This window comes from Callospermophilus lateralis, chromosome 14 (assembly GCF_048772815.1).
Source record: "Callospermophilus lateralis isolate mCalLat2 chromosome 14, mCalLat2.hap1, whole genome shotgun sequence".
Lineage (NCBI taxonomy): Eukaryota > Metazoa > Chordata > Mammalia > Rodentia > Sciuridae > Callospermophilus > Callospermophilus lateralis.
The window spans coordinates 97,818,897-97,843,720 of record NC_135318.1 but is presented as its reverse complement, the minus strand read 5'-3'; the positions used below and the strand labels follow the sequence as shown (position 1 = coordinate 97,843,720).

At 46.4% G+C, this 24,824-nt stretch overlaps 1 protein-coding gene across 1 annotated transcript in view; it reads left to right on the top strand.

Moving 5' to 3' along the window:
- Window positions 1-24,824, top strand: part of Aff3 (ALF transcription elongation factor 3) — a 494,450-nt gene that overhangs the window by 438,798 nt on the left and 30,828 nt on the right. Inside the window, exons 11-13 of the mRNA XM_076832801.2 lie at window positions 10,734-10,920; window positions 17,430-18,527; window positions 22,748-22,872. Coding sequence (XP_076688916.2) covers window positions 10,734-10,920; window positions 17,430-18,527; window positions 22,748-22,872 — 1,410 coding nt within the window. The remainder of the gene's footprint in view (window positions 1-10,733; window positions 10,921-17,429; window positions 18,528-22,747; window positions 22,873-24,824) is intronic.

Below are 24,824 nucleotides of genomic sequence, written 5' to 3'. Positions count from 1 at the left end.
CCTGGCCCCCCTGGCCATACCCATGTCACCTTCTAGGAGCACTGAGGCCCCCCACAGGATGGAGCCACTGACTTCTGAAACTTTCACAGATGCTAAGCCATAACCCTTTCTGTTTATTTTTGAACCTCAGTGTAATGTCATCTTCTGGTGAAAAGCAATCTCAATCCCTATTTGAACAGAGAAGGGTTTGAAAATTACAACCACCACCTGGTTAGAAAATAAAGGAAATAAAAACTCAGCCTAATAAGGATGATGACCTGCAGGCATCGCTATATTCAGAGGCAAAATGATAGCCCCAGTGCTTGTGTTAGTAACAACAGTAGCTGAAACAAGCCTTCAACTCAAGAAGTTTGTACAACTATTGCAAAACAGTCTGGAAAATGTAAGTTAAAACTGATTTTAAAAATGGACAAATACCAATGAATAAATTGTAAAAAGAGTTGCCATCCTAAAAGGCTCTAGGATTAGGTTTTACTGGTGATAAGTTCTTTTAAACTTTCTAGAAATAGTCAATTCTTATACCAAACTTTCCCAGAACACTATGAAAAGGAATAAACACTATCCAGTGTGTTCTTTTAAACTCAAAGCACCATGATACAAAACGTGTCAAAAAGCTCCATCTGCCAGTGACACACACCTGTAATCCCAGTAGCTGGGGAGGCTAAGGCAGGAGGATCACGAGTTCAAAGTCAGCCTCAGCAACTAAGCAAGGACCTAAGGAAGTCAATGAGACTCTCTCTTTCTAAAGAAAATATAGAAAAGGGCTGGGGATGTGGCTAAGTATCCCTGAGTTCAATCTCTGATACTAAAAAAAAAACAAACAAAAAAACCTCCAAAAAGTAAAATATGTAATATATAGAATATAAATATATATCAAGACCATCCCAAACTCCTTAAGAAAATACTATCAAGCTAAATTTGGTAAGACAGTGGTAGAGTCAGCTTCCAAAATCAAGTGGACTTGGAGAGGGGACCATGTACCCTTTTAGTGAAAACAACAAAAACTTTGAAAACACAGAAGTCTAAAAACTATTTAATTCTCATAATCCTATCATCCAAAATATCCACAGTTGGGCTGGGGATGTGGTTCAAGCGGTAGCACGCTCGCCTGGCATGCGCGGGGCACTGGTTTCTATCCTCAACACCACATAAAAATAAAAAATAAAGATATAAAAAAAAATTCACAGTCAACACATGAGGGTATAGCATTCCAGTGTCTTTTTTTTTCTTCATGCATATATTTTTACATAATTGCAATCATTCTGCTTTGTAGCCAACAGACTGACAGGGAAAGACCCCACTCACACACACCCTGTGTGTTCAGATCAGGTCAACTTATTTAGCAAAGGACGTAGAAACACAGCTGAGGCAAAGACAGGTGAACCAGCACAGGTGCCTGTGTGGGGCTCCGACCCAATCCCAAGCAAAACCCAGAGTCAGCAAAGTCCTATCCTCTCCCAGGGAACAAGCCTCGTCAAGACTTGGGAATTCCTGACAGATTCCTCTGTTTGCAGCTAGCTGACATCCGGGAAAGCTCATTTCCTCACAAGCATGCTGAGATAATTTTTCACTCTGAACATAACATTTAACGCACCCACCCTTCCATCCTTAATCGTTGTGCAACCTCATTTCCTCTGAGTGGTTCTGCTTACCAAGCTACATGCATCCTTAGTGGCGTATCCTTCTCAGCCTTGGTACGCACCCTTTTAAAATCTGAGCTTGCTTCCTATTGTAACAAGTTTTTAAATGAATGAATGAACGCTGCCTTTGATCCCCGTGATAAAATAGGCACTATAGCAGAGGCTTGGTTTCCCTTATCAGCTGTGATACAGTCCACCAGAGCTGGAGGCTGGAATGATTGGCGGATTTCTTTCCCCTTGCTAAGTGCAAGCGGGTGGTTCCTGTTCTGGAACGAATTGGAGATGTGCTCCTCTCTGTTCCCCTTACTGAGGACAGCTACAATCTGTGGCCATTACGTGTCAGACAAGCACGAGAGTACAGAAAAGTGGAGAGGAGGCAGGCAGTTCCGGACTTTAGGCCTCAGGAAAAACGTGTGGCGAGTTTCTAGGTTTTTCTGTTTGCCTCAAATAGCTTCAAGTAGATGCGAGGTAAGCCAGAGATCTGGCAACAAAATCCAGCTTTCTCTAGCCAAAGGACTGGGACATCAGTTGTCTTCGCAGGAGAATTTAAAAAGAACTTTAAGTAATTATACTCCATTCCATAAAAACACCACAGAAAAATGGAGAGACCCCAGCCCATCAGCAAAGGCCAAGTGGGGTCCAGACTCCCACCTCTGCACAGTTGTGAGGAGACACCCCTCCACCACCACCCGCTGCCGGCATGGTACCAGTGGGAGCCTGATAAAACAGGCAACAGTCTCGGTTTTTTAAGTCCTAAGTCTTGTAATCCCCAAAATGTTCTAAATACAACAGAAGTCACTCATCCTACCAAGAACCTGGAAAATCTCAATTTGAATGAGAAAGGACAGCAGTAGCTGATGCCAACACTGGAAAGACACAGATGTTAGAATCACCTGACGTGGAGTTTGAAGCAGTCACCGTGGAATGCTCCAGTAAGCCATTAAGAATGCTCATCAAACAAAGGAAAAACAGTCTCCGTGAAGCAGTAGATGGTATAAAGAAGAGCCAGAGGGAAATTTTAGAACTGAAAAATCCAGTCACTGAAATTTTAAAGCTTCCGTGGATGAGCTCAACAGCAGAATGAGAAGTTAAGACTCAATAGACGTTGCCCAAATGAACCTCAGAGGAAAACTAGATAGGGGAGGGAGGAAGGGGAGGGGACAGAGCCTCAGGGACCTGCAGGGTGACAAGACCTGATGTCTGAGTGATCAGAGTCTCAGAAGAAGAGCAGACAAAGAGCGCGGGGCTGCAAAAAATCCATGCAGAAAGTTTCCAAAGTGACACTGAGTAGAAATCTTGCCGAAGTTTTCAGACACATGAAGGTATAGATTCACAAAAAGCTAGATGAACCCCAAACAAGATACCTCTGGAGAGATCCCTGCCAAGATAGATCACAGTCAAACTTCTGAAAATAAAAGGCCAATACAAAGTCGTGGGGCTGAGGTTGTAGGTCTGGGCTAGAGCAGCGGCACACCACGTGTGAGGCCCTGGGTTCCGTCCCCTGGAAGCCATGAGAGACGAAGACCACCACACACGTGGGGTCCAGCAACTGGAATGACACAGCATTCAGAAACCACGGAGGCTGGAAGGAAGTGGCACATCGTTTTACAAGTGCTGGGGGGAAAAAAGAACTGTCAGTCCCCGATTCTCTTCCCATGAAATCCTTCAGGAATGAAGGGCCAGTGAAGACCTTCTGAGATGGAGGAAACCCAAGAGCCTTGGTCACCACAGATCCACCCTAAAGGAACGACTAACAGAAGGTCTCAAACAGAGAGGGAAGAGTACTGATGGAAGCATCGAGAGGAGATGTCAACGAACGACAGAAAGAGCAAAAATAGGGGTAACGACAATAAAAGTTCCCTCTTGGGCTGACTGAACCAACATTTGAAGCATCGTTTGCTGTGGCTCTAGATGTAGAAGAAATACTTAAGATGATTAAGGAAGTAAGTTTTCTATATTCCACCCAAACTAGTAGAATGGAAACCCCACTATATTGTGATAGATTGTATATATAACATCTGAAGAAAAGCTAAAAATCTATTCAGAGAGACGAATTCAAAAACACTGAAAGTAAATTCAAAATAGAATTCTAAAATATGTTCAAGCAACAGGAAGGGAGCAAAAAAACAAAAGAGAAGGATTAAAGAGGTAAACAAAAAATAAACTGTCAACCAGGTGTTGTGGCACACACCCCAAATCCCAGCTATTTGGGAGACTGAGACAGGTAGATCACAGGTTCAAGGCCAGCCTGGGGAAGATGGTGAGCCCCAAGTCTCAAAATTAATTAATTAAATGTCATACTTATGTTCTGAATACATCAGTAATTACATTAAATATAAAAGGCCTAAATTTGTTAATTAAAAGATATTTTGGCAAAGGAGAGTAACAATTTGTAATCCAACTATATGTTGCCTATATGATCAATTCCAATATAACAATCCAGATAGGTTGAAAGCAAATGGACAGAAAAGGTATACAATAAAAACATTAGTCAGAAGAAAGCATGATGTAACTGGGAGTTGTTGTAGTAAGTGAAATAAGCCTGGTACAGAAAGACAGTGCACAATTTCAACCATAGAATATAAGAAAGTTAATATCATAGAAATTCAGAGTCTAATGATTACCAGAAGCTGGGGGCATAGCAGGAAAGGGAATGGGGAAAGGTTGAACAATGGGTACCAAATTAGAGGTAAAAGGTAAAAGTTCTGGTGTGCTGTTATGCCATAGGATGACCATAGATGAAGACATGTACTAAATGTTTTATTAAAGCCATTGGGAAGAATTTTAAATGTTTTCACCATAAGGAAATGATAATTGTTTGAGGATACAGGTATGTTCACCCTGATTGGAACATTACACAACAGATACATATATAGAAACATCACATGGTACCCCATCAATATGTACAAGTTCTATATATCAGTTAAATTTTTAAAAAATTTAAAAGAAACATCAAAGTAAAAAAAAAAGGAAAGAAAGGAATGACCAAATTAGTATCAGATAAAGTCAATTTAGGAGCAAAGAAAATTGTCGGGGACTGTGCAGGACATTACATATTTTTAAATGACACAAATCCCCCAGGAAAACATAGTACCACAAGGTGAGCACACCTCTTCTGTCCCATGCTCTGACTACCATGTCCTCTGCCACAGCAAGGACAACTGACCACAGGCTGAAACCATGAGCCAAAATAAGTCCTTTACCCCTTAAGTTGATTATCTCTGGTATTTTGTCACAGTGACAGAAAGCTGATGCACAAACATTGTAATTTGGGACCTTATCTGGAAAATCAAAATATTTTATAAAACTGAGCTCATTCCCACATGGCAAACTGATACAAGCATGGAGGAGAAGTGTTAGACACAAAAGGACCCTCCAGTTCAGCAGTGTCCCCGCTGGGCAGCTAAAGATCCACTGTCATTTATCATCATCAAATGTTAAGCATTTATATTTTTGATATCTGGACCCCTCATTCATTTTTTGTAACTTGCCTGGCCCCCAGCAGGTGTTCCATTCTTAACCTGTTGTATAGGTGGGAGCTTTCTAAAGTTAGCTGCTGTTTTATGAAATCCTATACATATCCAAGACAACAGAAAAAAAAATACATGTGTGTGCCGCAGTCTGGCTGGGCACAAAATCACGAGCCACTCAAGCAGGAACAAACTTTATTTCCCAAACTCCCCCTAACGCCACGCATGTGGCTTTCTCCCGGGACACCACACCAACAGGACATCCCTCCTCCGGAAGTCCCTCCTACCGCACTTCCCCAACCAATGGGAACTCTCTGGGAGTCCCGGAGAGCTCCAAAGTAGCAGGCCCAGGCGGATAGCAGGGGTCTAATATCCAATTGAATGCACATCTTAACATAATCATTATCATCTCAATGGCTTGCTGGCGTCACCTTTCAACCAAAAATGCCATGAGTCATTCCTACTCGCTAGGGCTCTTAGCATGTGTGTACATATGAATTCTTTGGGGCCCTTTCATAATATATCAAAATGTGTTGATTTACACACTATCTTAAGAGTCACGTTATTTCAGTCAACATTTATTGAGAATCTATTTAAACCAAACTCTCTACTACTGGAGATAATATTGCATGGACAGATCAGATGATTCCTCTCCTTCTGGGCTATCCTAACAAAATGAGAAATGTGCTAGAGGAACTCAAAGGGAAAAAATGGGGATTTGGAAACATTTAACAGAATATATTATCATGGGCTCAGGATGTGGCTCAAGTGGTAGTGCGCTCGCCTGGCATGGTGAGGCACTAAGTTCAATCCTCAGCACCACATAAAAAATAAAATAAAATAAAGATTTTTTTAAAAAGAATATGGAAAGATCTCCCATTAAAAAAAAAAGAATATATCATCATTGTTTTGGAGAGCATGTAGGAGGTAACAATAGCCAAAAGAAGAAAGGGAGAAAGGACTTTCTAACACAAAAAATAGCATGTGTGAAGCCCCCCAGTTCTAAAAGAGGTAAGCTGTTAATATCATGGAAAATATATTATGGCCAAGAGTCAGGATGGACTCATGGAAGTGAAGCTAGAGAACTGATTGAAACCAGACCGTGAAGAGCTTCAAAAGCCACGTTTATGGAGAAATTGGTCCCGGAGTGACAGCAGAACAAGCAGCACATTGATATAGAACTGAAACCAAAGTTTCTCTGCATGTGACGGCAGATGGGGTCTGCGTAAGTTGCAGGCCTTTCCAGTCAAGAAAGCCTGTGTCAGTGTGAGCAGCCAGTCAAGGCCGGGAATGCCTGCCCGTGTCCGCTCTGAGGGTCACAGCCAACAAAACCTGATTCTCCTCCACTACCATCGAGTGGCATGTTGCAGCTGTCAATGGTGGCCATGCCCTCCAGTGTTGCAGCGGAGCCAAGAACAGACACAGAATCCTGCAGGATGAGAGGGGACCCAGCAGAAGGTTGCCTCTGGGTTGTGCTTGTCTAGGAGTTTATGTAACTATCGGGTCAACACTACTGGTCCAGATTGAGACTAATCAGGTTTTCGAAAAGTGCCAACACTAATTGGTCCAACTTTGTGCTGATCAGATCTTAGATAGAATCAATGCTATCGTTAGCCCTCAAGTAATTTTCCTGCCATCTCCATTCAGGTTTGCCCCCACTTGTGTTTTCTTATCACTGATCAGGCTCACCCTGGCTCACCTGGACCCTAGCTCTGGGCCACAGGCCCGCCCCAGCATGGCAGGATCCACCCAGCGGTAGCCCGCATTCACTGGGTGCTCCAGTCCACCCAGGCTGCCACTCTGGCTCAAAGGCTTGGATTCAGAACCAACTATCAGTTTTGCTTTATGGAAGATAATCCATCCACAGAGACCTCCTCAAGCCAACTTTGATCATTTTTACTTCTCTTACTACCATCAAGGTCTTAGATCACCTGGTATCAGTAGAGATGGGGCACTGTGGCCAGGGAGCTGATGATGGTTTGTAAATCGAGCATTTGTTGAGTTCTTCCAGTGAGAAGGAGCTAAATCTTACTCTTCAATGGAGTCTGTGGAACGCAGGTGCTAAGCGGGGCAGCTCGGCCATCCACATGCTGGATTAGGCAGAGAGCGCCTCTCTAAGTCACTCGTCAGTCAAAAGCTTGTGGATACGTATCCAAAGGCCCCACAGTACGCCTGGCAAACGGGTGCACCCTCCCCTGTGAGACCCAGGACTTGTCATTTTGGTTCCAGATCTTTTCTTTTATGGTCTGTAAGAGAAATCCGAGCCCAGGCCAGATTCTGAGAAGAACGCGTTATTGCAGCCAAAGGAAGAAAAATGACAAGCACATGGCAGAGAAGAAAGCTGGACCCGTCTCAAAGGTATACTTCAGCCCTGGCCACTCACAAAGCCAGCAGAGAACAGTCCATGAAATAAAAATGCATAAAGTAAACAAACCGTCCTCCATGGAGCCATGCTTAAATTATAACAGATGAAATTTAGAGTTCATTTAAAAAATATATTCTCTGAAAGGAAAAAAAAAGTGTTCAAACTGAAAGAGTGTAAGAGGTGCCTTTTTGAAAGGAGAGGGCTCCTCTTTAAAGACTCACTAGCTCCGTGGTAGATTTTTTTTGTTATCTTTGTTTTTTCAATCAGTAATCACATGTGACTGTCTATCACGGGACAAGCACCGTGCTAAGCTTTGGTAACACAAAGACTTTTATTCTGTGACCTCGGGGACATTCTTCAATGTCTTCAGAGTCAGTGACACCATGTTCATGCACTTGGTCCAGGAGGTTGACGGGAAGTATCCTAAAAATCATTCAAAGTGGTGTCCTCGTGTCAACCAGGCCGTGTCATTGTTTCAGGAGACGTTCTGCTCCTTTTTTTTTGAAGTATCTCCAGTTTGTAAGCACGACAGCCAGTTGGCAGGCTAGCCTTTTCAGTTTGTAATTTTCAACATACAAAGCCTCATTTTAGTTCTAACCTGCAGGGATGACCATCCTGGCCTCCTCGTCCTTCTCCTGCCTCACTGCCGCAGCTGCCCCAGCAGAGACCAAGCAGCTGCGTGCACTCAGGGCAACAGCAGGCATGATGCTGTGGCCAGGATGACCAGCTGTCCCCGAGGACCCATGCTAGACCAGCTAGCAGAGGTGCATTTGTGGACATGGAGGTAGAGGGGTGGATCTCATGATCTCTGGATCAGGGTTCTTCCCACACACAGAATCCTACAGCCAGTTTTGAACGAATGTATATTGCTTTTGCACCACAGTAAAGTTGGAAAATCCTTTGTGAAGCACTCATCATAAATCAGGGACTGACTCTATTCAATCCTGATCCCAGAGGCATCGTGAGCCTCTCAACCCTTAGAATCAAAGCATGAGGGAAGATCTAAATTCTTGGCTCATTCCGTTGTTTTAAAAACAAATAATAGCTCTGCCAGTAAAACTGTCATTTTCAGTCAGTTTCCTAATTTAAGGAAGAAAAACAAGGAGTATAAAGCTTTTCTGCCAATCTAACTCAAATGGGAGATTCTGTCTCCTCGGGCTGTTGGTGTCTGATTACTAAGGACAGCAACCATTAACGTGGTAGCTGTTTTTATGGATATTCTCCCAGAAATTAAAATGCTGCTTTTCACTAGACACCCATTCGCTCCATGGTGGAAGCCACAAGGAATCCCTGCACATGGCACCCCTGGTGCACACAAAGCCCAGGCACACACACAGCAAGCTTCACAAGTTTTCTTGTTGGGTGAATCTAAGCAAGTAGAACATACAGATCAAGGCCATTGAGCATCATTTATAAAAACCAACCCAACGTTCTTTGTTCCTCTTAATGTCCTGGTCTTCGGCAGATGTCATCCCAGAGTATGGCAGGGAGACAAATCGCTTCCTTCCATATTTGTCCCCACCATCCTTTTCACCAGGAAGTCTTTGGGCCATGTGTTATTTTGCTTTTCTTGGTATTTTTATGTTTTCCTCTCAGTGTTTTGTGGGCCTACCAACAAACCATTAATGAGGATCCCAGATGTTCACGTTTGGCCAGAATCCAGTGTTTTGTTTAGTGTCTAATTCCATTGACAGTAGCCATCTCCATTCACTCAGCCAACAGGAAGATAGATTTTTCATTCATATAAAAAAGGAAGAAATGGTGCAATCCCTTGAGTACGAACTACCCCCTTCCCTCCCCTGCCTCAAGATCCTGGATTCCTCCCTCAATATCAGACACAAACAATAGGCTGGTAAAGAAGTCCCTGCTGCTCAGGCAGGTCATGAGACTATGGTCTGATCAAGAATTTGGGAGACCGTGGGTATGGTCTCTGACATTAGTGGGAAGAAATGAAAACCTCCAAGGTTTCCCCTAACCCCGCAGTGCAAAAAGCTGCTTTTGTTATCAGCTTTCCTACGAGATCATTTCTTGTCTGGTGGTTTATATAGAGAAGAAAAGGCTCCAGTGAGGATTGCCCACCTCCCCAGCCCCACAACCAGGATTTATGAGAGTCTGTCTTTGGGCTGAGCATCTGTCAGAGATTTAAGGGATGGGTGAGAAGGGCCCTTTCCGTTCTCCAGGCTGCTTTGCACTTGAAGCTTTAAACCCTCATGAACTGCCCCCCTCCCCCCCCCACTACGTCCTGCCCTAAGGATGCAGTGGTCACAGTGGGAAGCAGAAGGCAGATTTTTTTTGCTGACTCAGCATGAAAAAGTGACCCACATTTTCTGGGTTTAGAGCTTAACATCGAAAGAACACATTCAGGTGTGTTTCAGTTCCGTTAATAAAAGAAGGTGGAAGATGTTGAATATTATGTAAGTACTGAAATTTTCTTAGATTTGAATGCTCTTTGGGTGGACATGTGCCATTTTAGTTTTTTGCAATTCATTTATTACCATTGGAAGGTGTTGACTGATTTGGTCCTGTTGTCTGTGAGTCGGTAAGGACTTTGGGCAAATTTCATCATGGAGATATACACCTAAGTGTAAGTTTGAAATGCTGTTTCAATGAGCCACTGTGGGGTGGAATTTTAAAGTCTGGGTAGATACAAGTGTGTCCATGCAGGACTTTCTTCTACACTGTGCCAGCCCCCTGCCCACAGCAGTACCCAACTCTGAGGGCAGAAAAAAAAGAGTGAAGCAAGATGTTTAATTCTGACAGTCCCGAAATCTCTGGAACTTTCCAGCAGCAGGCCATGAGAGCTGGGAGCAGAACACTGTGCCCTTGCTTCCAGTCCGAATTCTTGCCGTCTTTCCTCTGGGGAAAAATAAAGCAGTCCTTTTTGCATACTTTTGCAAACGTATTTCCAGCTTTTTGGACTGTCTTGCCCGGAGCTGATCGGATTCAGGGGTGCATTTGGACAGCCGTTCCCAGCACAGCAGCGACGTGCAAACTCCGATGTTATGCCACCTTCCCTTCTGAAGTGGCTACACTTATCACCAGGGCCCAGCCACCGAGGGGCACACTTTCCCTCCTGGGCAATTCCGCGGTCTGGTCTGGAGCAGCCCTCCTGCTGCCCTGGAGGGCAGGTCCCGTGGGCGGCCCCTGCACCGCGCCTCCTGCCCCCTCGGCGGCGGGGTGGCAGCCTGCTGGCGTTTTCCTGTTTGCTCACTTGGCTTTCCTTCCCTTTCCTTCCCTGGGGGCCTGCGGGGCTGGCAGCGCCGTGGTCCAGCAGACCAACTGCAGAACCTCCGTGCCTTCCAGCAAGGGCAGCAGCAGCGGGAGCAGCAGCAGCAGCAGCAGCTCCTCCAGCGACTCCGAGAGCAGCTCGGGATCCGACTCGGAGACCGAGAGCAGCTCCAGCGAGGGAGAGGGCGGCAAGCCCCCGCACTTCTCCAGCCCCGAGGTAAGCGGCGCCGCCACCACTCGGGCCACCTCCCTGCCCCGCCCCCAACCGGGCACCCCCGGGAGCCAGCAAGGCCTGGGGCTCCTCATTGTCCCCGCTCCGCCCCCTCCTCCCACTCTCCTAATGACACCGCTTCCTTTGAAGTTCAAAGCATCATCTTCCACTGTCCAAAACTCTCTATTTGACTTCCAGAAATTTCCAAGTATGTTGTAAACATCACCAACAGGAAATACCCTCTGGATGGGGGTCTCCCTCGGGGTCAGCTGAGGCAATAACCAGACAGGAAAGTTCGCCACCTGGGAAGTGGGACCTCCAGTAAATCACAGGGACAGAAAGTTTATGGATCAGGCATGCTCAGAGTCTTACCTTTTTTGCAGTTTGTCACGGATCAGAAGAACAAGGGCTATAAATATTAATAAAACCCTCTTAACTGTGTTTTCTTTGTGAAAATATAAAAAGGGAAAATTAGCATCAACCTACAAATAATAATGAAACCTTTTACAACCATGACCAGTATCTATGGGGAAGATTTAGGTGCCTCGTATAAAAACTATAATGTCCTAATAAAAACCATTGCTGTTTCTACTTTAAAGTGCAAAGGGGGGGGGGGAATTAAATAGTAATTCAGAGCCCAGAGATTCTTGGGTGAGGGCCCAGAGAGAACGTCTCAAGTCTGGGAGCCATGAGTGTAGGTTTTGTTTTCTAAAGAAGGAATAAAAGACAGCTTCTTCCCAAGTGTATAAACAGGTGACATCACTGTGGATTGCGGGTTTGATTTTTTACTGACCACCCTCTGTGTCACTTGAGGGGGGCCAGATTCCTAAATAGGCTCTGACGACAAACCAAAGCCGCTAACTAACGCAAGCCCAGGGCCTTGGGAGGGCAGCAGCCCTCTTGCTGCTTCTGTACCTGTGCCCCCGGGAAAGGCACTTCCACAGAGGGACGCTTACAGTCCCTCTGGATTCTCTTTTTATCCCTCCACAGTCCCCCTTTCCTCCTCAGCATCTTTCTGCTCTATGACAAAACTCTCCACTCATCTGCAATAAGCCCCCCTCCAGCATGTGATCCCCTTGATGTGCCTGTTTCTCTATCTGCCCACCTACCCACCCACATAAGGCAAAGGCCCTTAGTGACATTACCCTGTGAGTGCCTCATAGCTTATTTTAACCCTGGCTTTTTAGTGGAGAGACTGACATTATCATTCCTCCCTCACAATTTCATTCATTCACTCACTCTTTGTTTGTTCAACCAATATTTAAAGAGCCAGAGACATTGGGCTCGGCTCTGGAATACAGCAGTCATATCAGAAAATGCCCTGTCTTCACAGACCTAACATCCTAACAGGGATCGTTCGAAACAGAAAAAAACATAGTAGTTAAATAGAATCAAGTAGAGGAATGAAGCAGGCTTTATTAAACCTGCTTTGTGCTACAGTTGGTTGAGAAATTCCAGAACATCAAATCATAAGAAACTACTCCCAGGGACAGCTCAAAAGCCAGGCGTGAGGGCCCTGGATTGGATAATAAGGGGTCTTGTCCGTGAAGTGAAGACCTCCCTGTGGGGGCACTTTTTTGTGACCGCAGGTTGAATACATGAGCGAGTGCTGAGTCTTGTTTACACACTGAGATGTGAATCCCAGAGTTACTGAATCTGCCGAAACCTTGCCAAGAGCAGTACATTTGTGAAGTGCTTTAAGCAGAGTCTTGCTAAAAGTCACTGAGACCATTACGTGGCCTTGACCTCTTGGATGGTGAAAGGGTTAACTGCTGCCCTTCTCATGGCAGGTCTCAGAGGCCCTGGTGAAGGAGAGGGAGCAAGTCTTCTAGAAATCTGAGCTCCCCAAGGATGCTTCCTTGCTCCTCCAGGTGCAGGGAATGCAGAAGTGGCAAATGGTGTGTTAGCCACACTAGACGTCATTCCTTCCTGCTGGAAAGGGATGTTTTTATTGGAGTCCAAGTAAGGTTCTCTTACATCTTTCCCAAGGTTAATACAGACATAGCCCCTGTAGGAGGGAAATGGGTTTACAGGCTGAAAATCATGGGAAGTAGCAAGATCCTGCTCCTCCTTCCCAGTTCCCCTTGCTTCTCTCTGAGGGAGCTGACCCCCATAGCCTCACAAGCATTGAGGCCTGTTTCCTGAACCCCACACATCACTGGGGCTCCTGGTAGCCGTACACCTCACATTCCACTGCGCAGACGGGCTGGTGCTGCCTTGCAGTGAGATGCTCTGGCCCTCCCTTCCCCTCCACACCATCCTGACCCAGGAGTAGAAAGAGGCACTTGTGAGTTTTCAAGGCACCTTGTCCTCCCTCTCAACGTGCCAGAGCTGGGAAACCCCGCTGTGCTCCACTGAATTTCACGCAAACTGTTCTTTATGGACCTGATTGCTGAACAGCACTTCCTGTCATGTGAATCCCTATCACGTAAGGCCTCCTTTGCAGGCTGCCCTGGAAGGGCCACTGTAAACATCTCCATGGCTGCGAATGCCCTCTGCAGGGCCTGACCTGTGCTCAGTCGTTCTCAGCCTCATTTCTTTCCCATGGGTTATATCTCAGGAGTTTTCCTGGATCACACGCCCTCCCGTGCCAGGAAGAAGCTCACTGGATTGGCACGTTGACACCGGCACATGGGGGTGGGGGATCAAGCTTGGTCAGGTCGTTGTGAGTTCTGGGATAAAGTAAGCCGATCCCATTTCTTTACACCTATGCACTTTAGGGCATCACCCTGCCCTAAAAATTGCTCATGGAAACACAGGTTTTCAATGTGGCTTTTCCCAAATGGACCCAGCATGGCAGCCTTTCTTCATGGAATATAAAAACTAAAAGCATATTTTGGAAGATGCTGCCCCAGATCATTCTTTTTATTTTTTATGGGGAGGGCACCAGGGATTGAACTCAGGGGCACTCACCCACTGAGCCACATCCCAGCCCTATTTTGTATTTTATTAAGAGACAGGGTCTCACTGAGTTGTTTAGTGCCTCCCTTTTGCTGAGGTTGGCTTTGAACTCTTGATCTTCCTGCCTCGGCTTCCCAAGCCACTGGATTACAGGTGTGTGCCCCTGGGCCAGGCGCCAGATCATTCTTGAGAATCAATGTGATTGCTGGTTTGTTCAACAAGGCTCTTGCTAATCAGAAGCTGCTAAGGTCTACAGCGGTAGGTGCTAGGAAGGACACAGAGGAGCAGATACGTGGTGGGGAGCTCCTACATAAGTCAGAAAAATAACCAGGGAAGAGAGTTGCGGCTGACCTCTAGCACACCAAGCCAGAAAGCAAATAGAAACATCAGGCAGAAACCCCAGATGGCGCTCAAGAGGTGGACCACAGCCTGCACGCCTGGGTGCACTAATCTGAGGTCCTGGATTTTCCCCTCTGTTTTGCCACTTAACTCTCTGATATTTCACCTTCCTTGGCCACAATCACCTCCTCCCCAGAATGTAGGACATTTCTCTCCTGCCTGATCTGTGAGGTGTTTGTCAGGAACAAATGGTACATTTTGATTGACAGCTCACTCACTGGGAGCAGTCATAGCGATCTCTCTTCCAGGCCTTCCGTGGATACTGCAAGGGGCCTGTCCTGGCCAGAAAGAAGTGTTGGGCTTTGTTAAAGACTCACTCAAGGCATGTACACATGGAACAGATATGAACATCAAAAGCCTGTGCTATTGAGTAGATGGAGGGCAGCAGGCATTGTTTGGAGAGTTAGTGGTGTTTGCTCCAAAAATCAGATCTAATGCTATTGTTTTAGGTTGAGGACTGACATTTCTCAAAGGAATGACCCCACACACACCAGAGAATAGTGGGAGAGTTTAGTGAAGCAACCATGCAGAGAATCTGGTCTTTACACCTAGGCAAGTACAAGTTCAGTCTTGGTGAAGCCTGGGAGTTGTGCAGCTTCGGACATGTCACTTAACCTCTCTGAGCCTCATCTACAAATTAAGGGAGATACTATTTCTTATCTGTGAAGATTAAATTAGGTAATACGTGCAAAGTGGCAGGCATCTGGTAGGTGCTCCAGCAATGAAAGCTGATCGCAGGATGATATTCTTTGGACGATAGCCAGGGAGGGGAATGTGGCTTTTGTTTGAGAGGCAATAGGAGGTCATCATAGATCCTGGAGAAAGGGAGCGTGATTTAGTGGTGTACTGAAAATGGTACTTCGGGCTGATTTGTTTGTCTGTGAAGTGCAGAAAAAATAACCCTCAAACACGTCATGCAGGGGGCCCATGCGAAAAGTATTAAATTCTGCCCTTCCCTGTTCATGCTGCCTGTTTCAGCGTGCCTCTCACCCTGTGCTAAAGACTCCCATGTGAGCTGTGGAAGGCTTAGAGTAGGAGAGAACAGTGTTCCACTGGGAGGGCAGCACGGGTGCTCTGCCCCACGTATGTGAGCCCTCCCCCCAGTACCTGCCCCCTTCTGCAAGGGTGGCCGCAGCCCACACACTAGGCCCATTTGTATGGGGAAGCTGAGGCACAGCTTTAAAAGGCATTGACTCCCCAGTGGTCACATAATGGGAAAAATGGGGGTGGGGAGATGAGATTAGAAGCCATGAATTTTTGCCACCCAATTAGCTTCTAGGCCTTCTGTGCTCATCTCAGGGAAGGTGAGTGTGCCCCTGGGCAAAGAAGCCATTGGGCATCCCCCTGTCCTGCTTCCTCTGACTCCAGGAGGGTGTCTACCATTACAGCTTCAGGTGTGCTCTTTAGGGGTCCCTTCTTGCCTTTCTCTAGAGGAGAAGTCAAAATAAAATGAGAACTGAAACATACCAGCTCAGAGGTGCAAAAAAGGGACAGGTTGAGCCCCTCCAATCTGAAATCTGAAATGCTCCAAAACCCAAAACATTTTGAGAACTGACCTGAGGCCACAGTGGGAAATTCTGATACTTTGTTCCACATACATCATTATTAAAAATATTATATAAAATTATCTTCAGGTTGTGTGCACAAGGTGCTATAAAACATAAATGAATGTTGTGTTTGGGAATGGCTCCATCCCTACATTTATCTCATCATGGGTATGCAAATATTCCCAAACCTGAAATCCAAAATGCATCTCATCCCAAACATTTTGGATGTGGGGAGCTCCCTTGCTCTGGAGCCCCGTTTCTTTGGGAGACATGAAAATAAGCAAAGATACCCATGTTCCACCCTCGCAGCCCCTACTCTGGCCTCTACTGGACTTTTCTTGCTCCTTCAAGTCACTGGACACCCTGTGCTGGTTTTGCCTGAAATGTAATCAGTCTCATATGTTAGGAGCAAGATATCCACAGTCCCTGCCACCACTTTGGTTGGCCAATCTCTACAATGTGTGGCCAGTTCCTCCTGGTCCCATGCCCTTCTGGCCCATCAGAGGCTTCCCATGTTCCTGAGCAGGACCTCCCCAATTCTTCCAGGCTCAGCTAGGACCCTGTTGTCTCACCCCTGTCAGATTTGTGACCACACCCAGAGCCTCAAGTGCTGTTCTTAATACAGACCTCATTGTTGAAAACAGCTGATTTTCATAAACCAAAGGAATTTTTTGAAATTTATGTTAAAAGCAAATTTTTCTCCTACAATGGATCCTAACTCTAGACTTTACCTGATCAAATTTAAAATATAAAACTAGAGGAGGGTATATCTCAGTGGTAGAGTGCTTGCCAAGCATGCATGAGGCCCTGAGTTCAATCCCCAGTCCTGGCAGAGTGGGGAGAATATTGAGCAATAACTTCTTGTTCTAGAATGGTATCTCTGCTCACCCTTAAACAACAGATGCAGCAGACTCAGGGGTGAGGAGGCCATATGGAAGGAAAAATACTTCACCTTGACCCTCAAAACATGTTCCCTATTTCATCTCTAGTCATCAACTGAAAATACTCTGGCTGAAGTTCTACCCTTCTCGGTATATCTGTTTTCTACATTTACTCCATTAAGATCTTGGTTCTTAACCCCTTTTAACATCTCTCTGGAACAGGAGAGTTCTCTTCTGCTAAATAAGCCACCTTCCCAAAGTTAATGCTTCTACAGCTAAATAACTATGCCCTTGATTTCCCTCTTACAAAAATTACATGCTAACTCTTTGGGCTCCTATATAGGTACCTTGATTTTTCCCAAGGTTTGGTCTCACTAGAAATGGGTGCTTTAATGCCTACAGTCTCTGAATTATTATTCCCCACTTAAGTTTCAAGGAATCTAAAATATACATGTGTGTGTAGGTATTCTTTTTTAAATGCTTGGAAGTGATTGAAATGGTTTCCATCAAGGCACAGTGCTAGCCCCCTATTTTTTCAAGTAGACTCCAATGGGCTCTACTTAATTGCTTAGGACCAGCAAGAGCAGCACCACCGTCCAAGCACCCTGAGGGCCCAAGGGCTGCCGCATCCGTTTGCTGGCAGCCCGCTCATTTTTTTGCATATGCACCCAGAGGAGTACAGTCAAGGTAAAAAACAACAACAACAACAAAAAAAAAAACAGCCCGGCCCTTTTTAAGGGAAGCTGTAATAAAAGGTGTTTTGTTTGTCGCGGGTTTTCTCTTTCAGGCTGAACCGGCATCCTCTAACAAGTGGCAGCTGGACAAATGGCTCAACAAAGTTAATCCCCACAAGCCTCCTATTCTGATCCAAAATGAAAACCACGGGCCCGAGAGCAATCAATACTACGCCCCGGTGAAAGATGAAGTGCAGGACTGCGGGAAGCTTCCCGACGTCTGCCAAACCAGCCTGCGGGAGAAGGAACTCAAGAGTGCCTGCAAGGAGGAGCAGAGGCCGAGGACCGCCAACAAGGCCCCGGGCAGCAAAGGGGTGAAGCAGAAGTCCCCGCCCGCGGCCGTGGCCGTGGCCGTGAGCGCCGCCGCCCCGCCGCCCGCGGTGCCCGGCGCCCCCGCGGAGAGCGCCCCCGCGCCGGCCCGGAGGTCGGCGGGCAAGAAGCCCACCAGGCGCACCGAGAGGACCTCGGCCGGGGACGGCGCCAACTGCCACCGGCCCGAGGAGCCCGCGGCGGCGGACGCGCTGGGGGCCAGCGTGGTGGTGCCCCCGGAGCCCGCCAAAAGCAGGCCCTGCGGCAACAGCAGAACGAGCCACCGCAAGGAGCTGCGCTCCTCGGTGACCTGCGAGAAGCGGCGCACGCGGGGTCTGAGCCGGATCGTCCCCAAATCCAAGGAATTTATCGAGACCGAGTCGTCATCTTCCTCGTCCTCCTCGGACTCGGACCTGGAGTCGGAGCAGGAGGAGTACCCTCTGTCCAAAGGCCAGGCCGTGGCCGCCGCCTCCTCTGGGAGTGACCAGAGACTCAAGGAGGCCGCCAGCAGCGGCAGCAGCGGCAGCGGCCCCCGCGCGGCCGTGGGCTCCATCAACGCCAGGACCACCAGTGACATCGCCAAGGAGCTGGAGGAGCAGTTCTACACCCTGGTCCCCTTCGGCAGGAACGAACTTCTCTCCCCCTTGAAGGACAGTGATGAGGTCAGGTCACTCTGGGTCAAAATTGACCTGACCCTCCTGTCCAGGATCCCAGAACACCTGCCCCAGGAGCCCGGAGTCTTGAGCGCTCCTGCTGCCAAGGACTCGGAAAGCGCTCCGCCCAGCCACGCCCTGGACACGCCCACCGAGAAGACTTTGCCAAAATCCAAGAGGAAACGCAAGGTAGTCCTGGGAGAAAGGGGGGTCTGGGAGGGAGGGGACTTTAATTTGTGGGCCAGGGGTAGAGCACAGGTGGGCTGCTGGCTGGGATTGTAGGTGGCAGCAGGAGTTTTCGTGTCCTTAACGAACAATTATATAGTACTTTATGCCAAATGTGTTAAGTACTTAACATCTATAATCCCAGTTAAATCCTAGGACTGTCCAAGGCGGCAAGTACTGTTACTGTTCCCATTTTATAGCTGTAGATAATTAAGCCCTGTCCCAACGCCTGTGGCAGTGGTGATACACAGGTACTAGTGTCTGCAGACAGACCCAAGCTGGGCACGTGTGAAAGTTGAAAGTGTGGTGAACCCCATTCTTCCCTGGGAGGGATGGGATGAGTTGGTGGTGGATCACTCATCTACCTAAGAAGCCGGTATCCTTGGGAAGTTTAAGCCTGACTGGGGTGTGGGATGAGTACTGAAGTCCAAGTCCTCAGAGCAGCCTGTAGCATCAATCAGGGAGGGCTACCTGGTGGAGAGGGGCTGGGAGGGCTCTGAGAGGGAGTTAGAATAATCAGAGGTGGGGGGATGTAGTGGCACCAGGAGAGATGAACAGGTGAGGCATTGTGGGAGGGAGAAGGACAGCTCAAGTACAGGGGCTGGAGCTGCCCCAGCAACAGATACCAGATGCTCAGGGAATACCTCATCATAACGTAAAACCAATTCCCAGGATTTTTTGCCCTTCCTATTTCTGTATCTTCAAAAGTAATTTAAACCACAGTGAACAACACAGTAGGTAAAGATTGCAAATATTCATAGACAGTTCCAAATTTGGGACAGAGTTGTTACCAGCAATAATTAACATGCATTTATGTTCCCAAAAGGGATGCTGTTAAAGCACTTCGTACCATTTAATCATTTAGTCCTTTCAACTATATGAGGCAAATATCATTGTTGTACCCATTTTACAGGTGAGGAAACGGAGGTTCTGAAAGCCTAAAGTGATTTTACTTGAGGTTATGTAGGTCAAAGGGACAGAGCCAGTGTCTGGCACCAGAGTCTCAAAATGAGAAGTCAGTCTGAGGTTTGTGTATATTTTTGTTTCCAGAGGGCAGTCTAGTCTGTCAATAGAAAAAGAAGACTGAACACATGGGTTTTATAGCTGTTTCCAGTCCCTGATTAAGAGGGTCTAGAGAGTAAGGTTATTGCCTTTTCCTGGCCAGGATAAAGGTGTTCCTCACTTTCGAAGTTGTATGGGAAAAGGAGACAGTCTCCTTATTATAATCATTTCCATGACCTGCACAGGGCACCCATCAGCAGGAAAATTTATCACAAAGTGCTGAAGAATGTGTATCTTCATATAGTTGCATTAAATAACAGCCCTATGAAGCAGAATTGAACCCCTTGCAGCAAAGTTCATGAAAAGAAATATCTTCAAAAGGTAGCTACTTACCTTTGCTAAAACCAAAGACCGTTGTATCAAGAGATTCCAGCATAGTTTCCATTCACCTTCAGAGCCCACATGGTGGATCCCCCTTTGCTCTGAGAGTGCTCACGTGTAGTGGGAAGTATGTGGATGTGGACACCAGGCTGACCTGACCTCAGATCCCATCTTTGACTTTTTCCTCCTCCAGTGCCAGCTCCATGGACCCTGCAGCAGTAAAGCAGCCACACAGGCTCCCATGGAGTTGAATGTTGTGGCCGCCATCTTGAAATTCTTCATTTTGTCTTTGAATTTGGGTCTTGTTAGTGATGGATTGTGTGTGGAGGTCCCTCTGCCTACCTATCACTTCAGGAAAAGTTTTGTCTGATCTTCAGCCTTCTAGAACCTCCATCCTGTGCAGTCTTCTCCTCCTCCTGGTCTCAGGCCAGGGACCATCCAGCCCCCCTGCCCCAGATAGTGCTCAGGTGTAGTCACAGCAAGGATCAAGATTAGGGTCTCCATCTTGCTCAGCCTCAGTCCAGGTAGTGAGGTGATCCACAAGGAAGCTTGCACGCCGTGGAGTGGCCCATTTACTATGGGTCAGTATTAGGGGTGGTTGGTGCCTAACTGGGCTTTGCCATCCATACCAGCCCAGAAGATAGGTGCCAGAGTGGCATTGGTGGGCCACATGCAGGTGCCTATTCCAGGGCAGCCCCAGCCCTTGAAAGTCTCCATTTACCCCCAGGGCCCCCAGGTTATCCCCAAATGCAAAGGAGCACAGCAGGAAGTCACAAATAAATACCACCATGGCAGGTCAAGGTGGGAGACTGAAATGTTTTCTACTTGATACTTGATGAGGTCATTTGTCGGGTAGGGAAATTTCTGGGGATTGAGCTCAGGGACCCTTAACCACTGAGCCACACCCCTAGCCGTTTTTCATTTTTATTTTTATTTTTATCTTGCTAAGCTGCTTAGAGTCTCACCAAGTTGCTGAGGCTGGCTTTGAACTTGCGATCCTCCTGCCTCAGCCTCCCAAGCTGCTGGGACTACAAGCGTGCGCTCCACCCAGCATGAAGTCACTCTTCCTGCTTTTCAGCCCAGCATTTTCATTTTGGACTAGACCTCAGAAATTCTGTGGTTAGCCCTAGCCTCCTGGGTGACCTCAACCAGCTGACCTTCTCTTCTCCAAACTTCATTCTCTTCACCATAAAATGGTGTCAGGGTCGCACAACACATTCAAACCATACAATTTCGTTAGCTCATTTCTTCCCTGCTCCTGTTTCCCATTTTTCCCTAGGCACCCTGTCTTCTTTATTGCTTGTTGGCAATTTTTTGTTGAATAAATTCAATTTATTTTTGTTGAATAAATTGATTCAACAAAAAATTCAAAAAAATTTTTTGTTGAATCAATTGATTAATCACCTAGGAATCAGTGTGGATGTTACCTCTGAACTCGATGGATAAATGGGTAGGATGATGGAAATAAATATATAAGGAATATGCAGAAGTAGATATTGATAAACCTCTGAATAGATAATAAATCTAACCCTGTAGACATACATAAGCATACAGAGAGAAGTGCAGAAAGATGTACATATAAAGTCCATAATGGTCTGTATTTAAATAGCTGTGGTATCAGTGACTTTTTTCATTTTAACTTGCAAAATTTTATTTACGACTAAGCCTGACACCAACACAAAACCTTTACTCACAAAACCTAATGAGTCTTCAATAAGCAATGACACAGGAGAAGTGAAAGGACGTTTTTGTAGCATTCTTTACTCAACATCCTGGGTGTGAAGATCCCAGTCAATCCTGGGTGTTGAGAGGAACCCATAGACCTGTCTGTCAAAGGTGCTGGATCTCCCCTGGAACTGAGGACCACGGACTCAGCTTTGGTTTGGGTCCTCCATGGGGCCACTATTACAGTGTGAGGATCTGAGGTACCCATGGCAGAGGCCGTGCCACACTGTCCCAGCTAGAGAGCAAAGGTCAGGGGTGCTCTCCCAGGGGCTGACACTTGTCTCCTAGAAGACACCACAGGAAGCCCTGAAGATCCCACCCTGCCGGGATCCTGCTGACTCCCGGAAGGACTCCTCTCATGGACTGCCTTGCTATTGCACCCTGACACACGTCACGCAGTCCAAGTCCCTAGTGTGAAAAGGTACTTTAAGATGTTACCGGCTGGGAATTGTGAACTAGAAGTAAGGCATCTTGGCTTGCCATCCACAGAAGGTGCGGCTTTCAAGGTGAAAAGGTGCAGGCCAGCCACCACCCTTACCCCAGTAAGCCCCGGGAATATGCATTTTTTGCACCTTATCCTGATGCCTTGAGAGGCCAGGATGGGTGATGCTCAGGCTACAGTGTGGGTTCAGAATAGGTTTGCTAGGGGGGGCTGGGGCTGTAGCTCAGTGGCAGAGCGCTTGCCTCACATGTGTGAAACGCTGGGTTCGATCCTCAGTACCACATTAAAATAAATCAATAAATAAAGCTATTGTGTCCGTTGACAACTAGAAAATATTTTTTAAAAAAAGAATAAGTTTGCTTGGGAAAAATAAATCCTGAGAAAGTTGCAACATTAAAAATGTCCCCTCTCAAATTTTGATCATGCCCTTCCTCTCAATAAGCTGTCAATACTAAACCCATACAGGTTTCCTGAGCTGTTCAAGCTCAGCCACTAGTACTCAGGTTCTCTCTGAGAGACACCCCCACCCCCAACCCTGAGGCCTTGCTCTTTGGAAGTAAGTGTCTTGGAGCACACACCACCTTATGACCCCTCAAAATCCAAAGCTGATTGGCTTTTGCTTATTTCCACACAGTGCGACAACGAAGATGACTACAGGGAGATGAAGAAGGCCCAGGGGGAGAAAGAGAGCTCTACTCGACTAGCCAACTCCGCCAATAATACTCTGTCTTCAAACCACTGCAGCATGAACATCAACAGGTATGCATGTTCCCTGAAAGGTGGGCGTGAGCCGGAGAGGTCTCTGGATCTGAAAGGCAGGTGCCACTCGGAGAGAGAATCCAAGTTTTTGATACATGCTCTGGCCTTAGTCTTCAGACTTAGTATAACCTAAATTTTGTAATTATGCTCAATGTGGACTTCACGTCACACTCCCAATAGCCATGTCAGGCCCTCCTCTGTGACTGAGACCAGTTACTAGGTGCACACAGCTCTGTGCTCCCCAAACACATTTCTTCCCCCCAAAATGTAACAACTGAATTTTCAAGTCGGTGTTTTAATGGTAGCTAACTCAGGGATTTAAGAAAATTAAGGGAACATTAAGGGTAGCTTAGGGATCAAAGAACATTAAGGCTATTACAAGGATGAGGAATGGGCTCTCCAGGTGCTGCCCCTAAAGGCCCCCATGTAGACTAAAATTGTGGAATTCAAAAGGATCTGTGCTTTCAAGGTCAAGAAGCTACCCAGCATCTCCTCTGAAGGGGTTCCGCATGGCCCCACTATGCACCAAACCCCTCTGTGATGAATGGCTTTAGCAGGGCATGGTCCTGAAGGTTCTCTATAAGCCAGGAGCTCATCATTCACCGCAGAAGCTCCTTCCATTTAGAAACACCTCCACAGAGGAGCAGCTTTTGCTCTGCGCTAACACCCTCACTCTCCCCGACTGTCCACTCAGGGTTTTAAAGGGGAGATTAATGTCTCAGCACAACACATAAAAATGTAAACCAAAAGGTTAGGGAAAGATATAAAGCAACACTAAAACTGGGAGAGGACATTGGAGAGCAAGGGCACAGACGTGGGGGCCCACTGCGTGCTCAGCTCCCCCTGGGAAGGCGGCCAGGAGGCGGAAGGTCTGCATAGGAGGGACAGTGGCAACCCTCTGTGCAGAGGGATGGCATCCCCAAATGTTGTGAAAATAATGAACGGGGGGACTGCAGCCTCAAATTACCTAAGTATGTGATATGCACCTCTTTGTTCATGCATTAAATAACCTCCCTGGCTGATTTCGTGGTGACTGTAGTTGTCAAGTAGTGTTGAATACAAATGATATTTCAGGATGCCTGTGGCCACTGAAAATATCCATGATGTGTGATTTCTACTGGTGACCCAATGGCAGGCATTGCTAATAGGATTCCAGAGTACCCGCTCCTCTCGTTTCTTTCCCTTGCTTGTAATTAAAGGAAATATTCCATTTGAGTGAGAGGTTAGTGAAAATGAAGATGTAACTTTTTGCCATCCAAGTTTATGGACCTCAAGTTAAAAAACTCTTGCTGTAGTGACTTTGCCTGGCAGAACCTCCCAGCTCTGATAGTTCTACTTATGTTCAGTTATGCCACAGTGTGAGTGAAATTTCCAAGAGGTGGTCTGCATATCTCCATAACTACTGTCAAGTTTTTATTTTTTGGTTTTTTTTTAATTGATTTATTTTTTAAATACATGACAGCGGAATACATTACAATTCTTATTACATATATAGAGCACGATTGTTCATATCTCTGTATATAAATATGTTCACACCAATTCATATCTTCATACATGTACTTTGGGTAATGATGTCCATCACATTCCACCATCATTGTTAACCCCTCCCTTCCCCTCCCTTCCCCTCCCTTCCCCTCCCTTCCCCTCCCACCTCTCTGCCCTTTCTAGAGTTCCTCTATTCCTCCCATGCTCCCCATCCCTACTCCACTATGAATAAGTCACCTTATATCAGAGAAAACATTTGGCATTTGTTTTGAGGGGATTGGCTAACTTCACTTAGTATTATCTTCTCCAACTCCATCCATTTACCTGCAAATGCCATGATTTTATTCTCTTTTATTCCTGAGTAATATTCCATTGTGTATGTATGTCACATTTTTAATCCATTCATCTAATGAAGGGCATCTAGGTTGGTTCCACAGTTTAGTTATGGTGAATTGTGCTGCTATAAA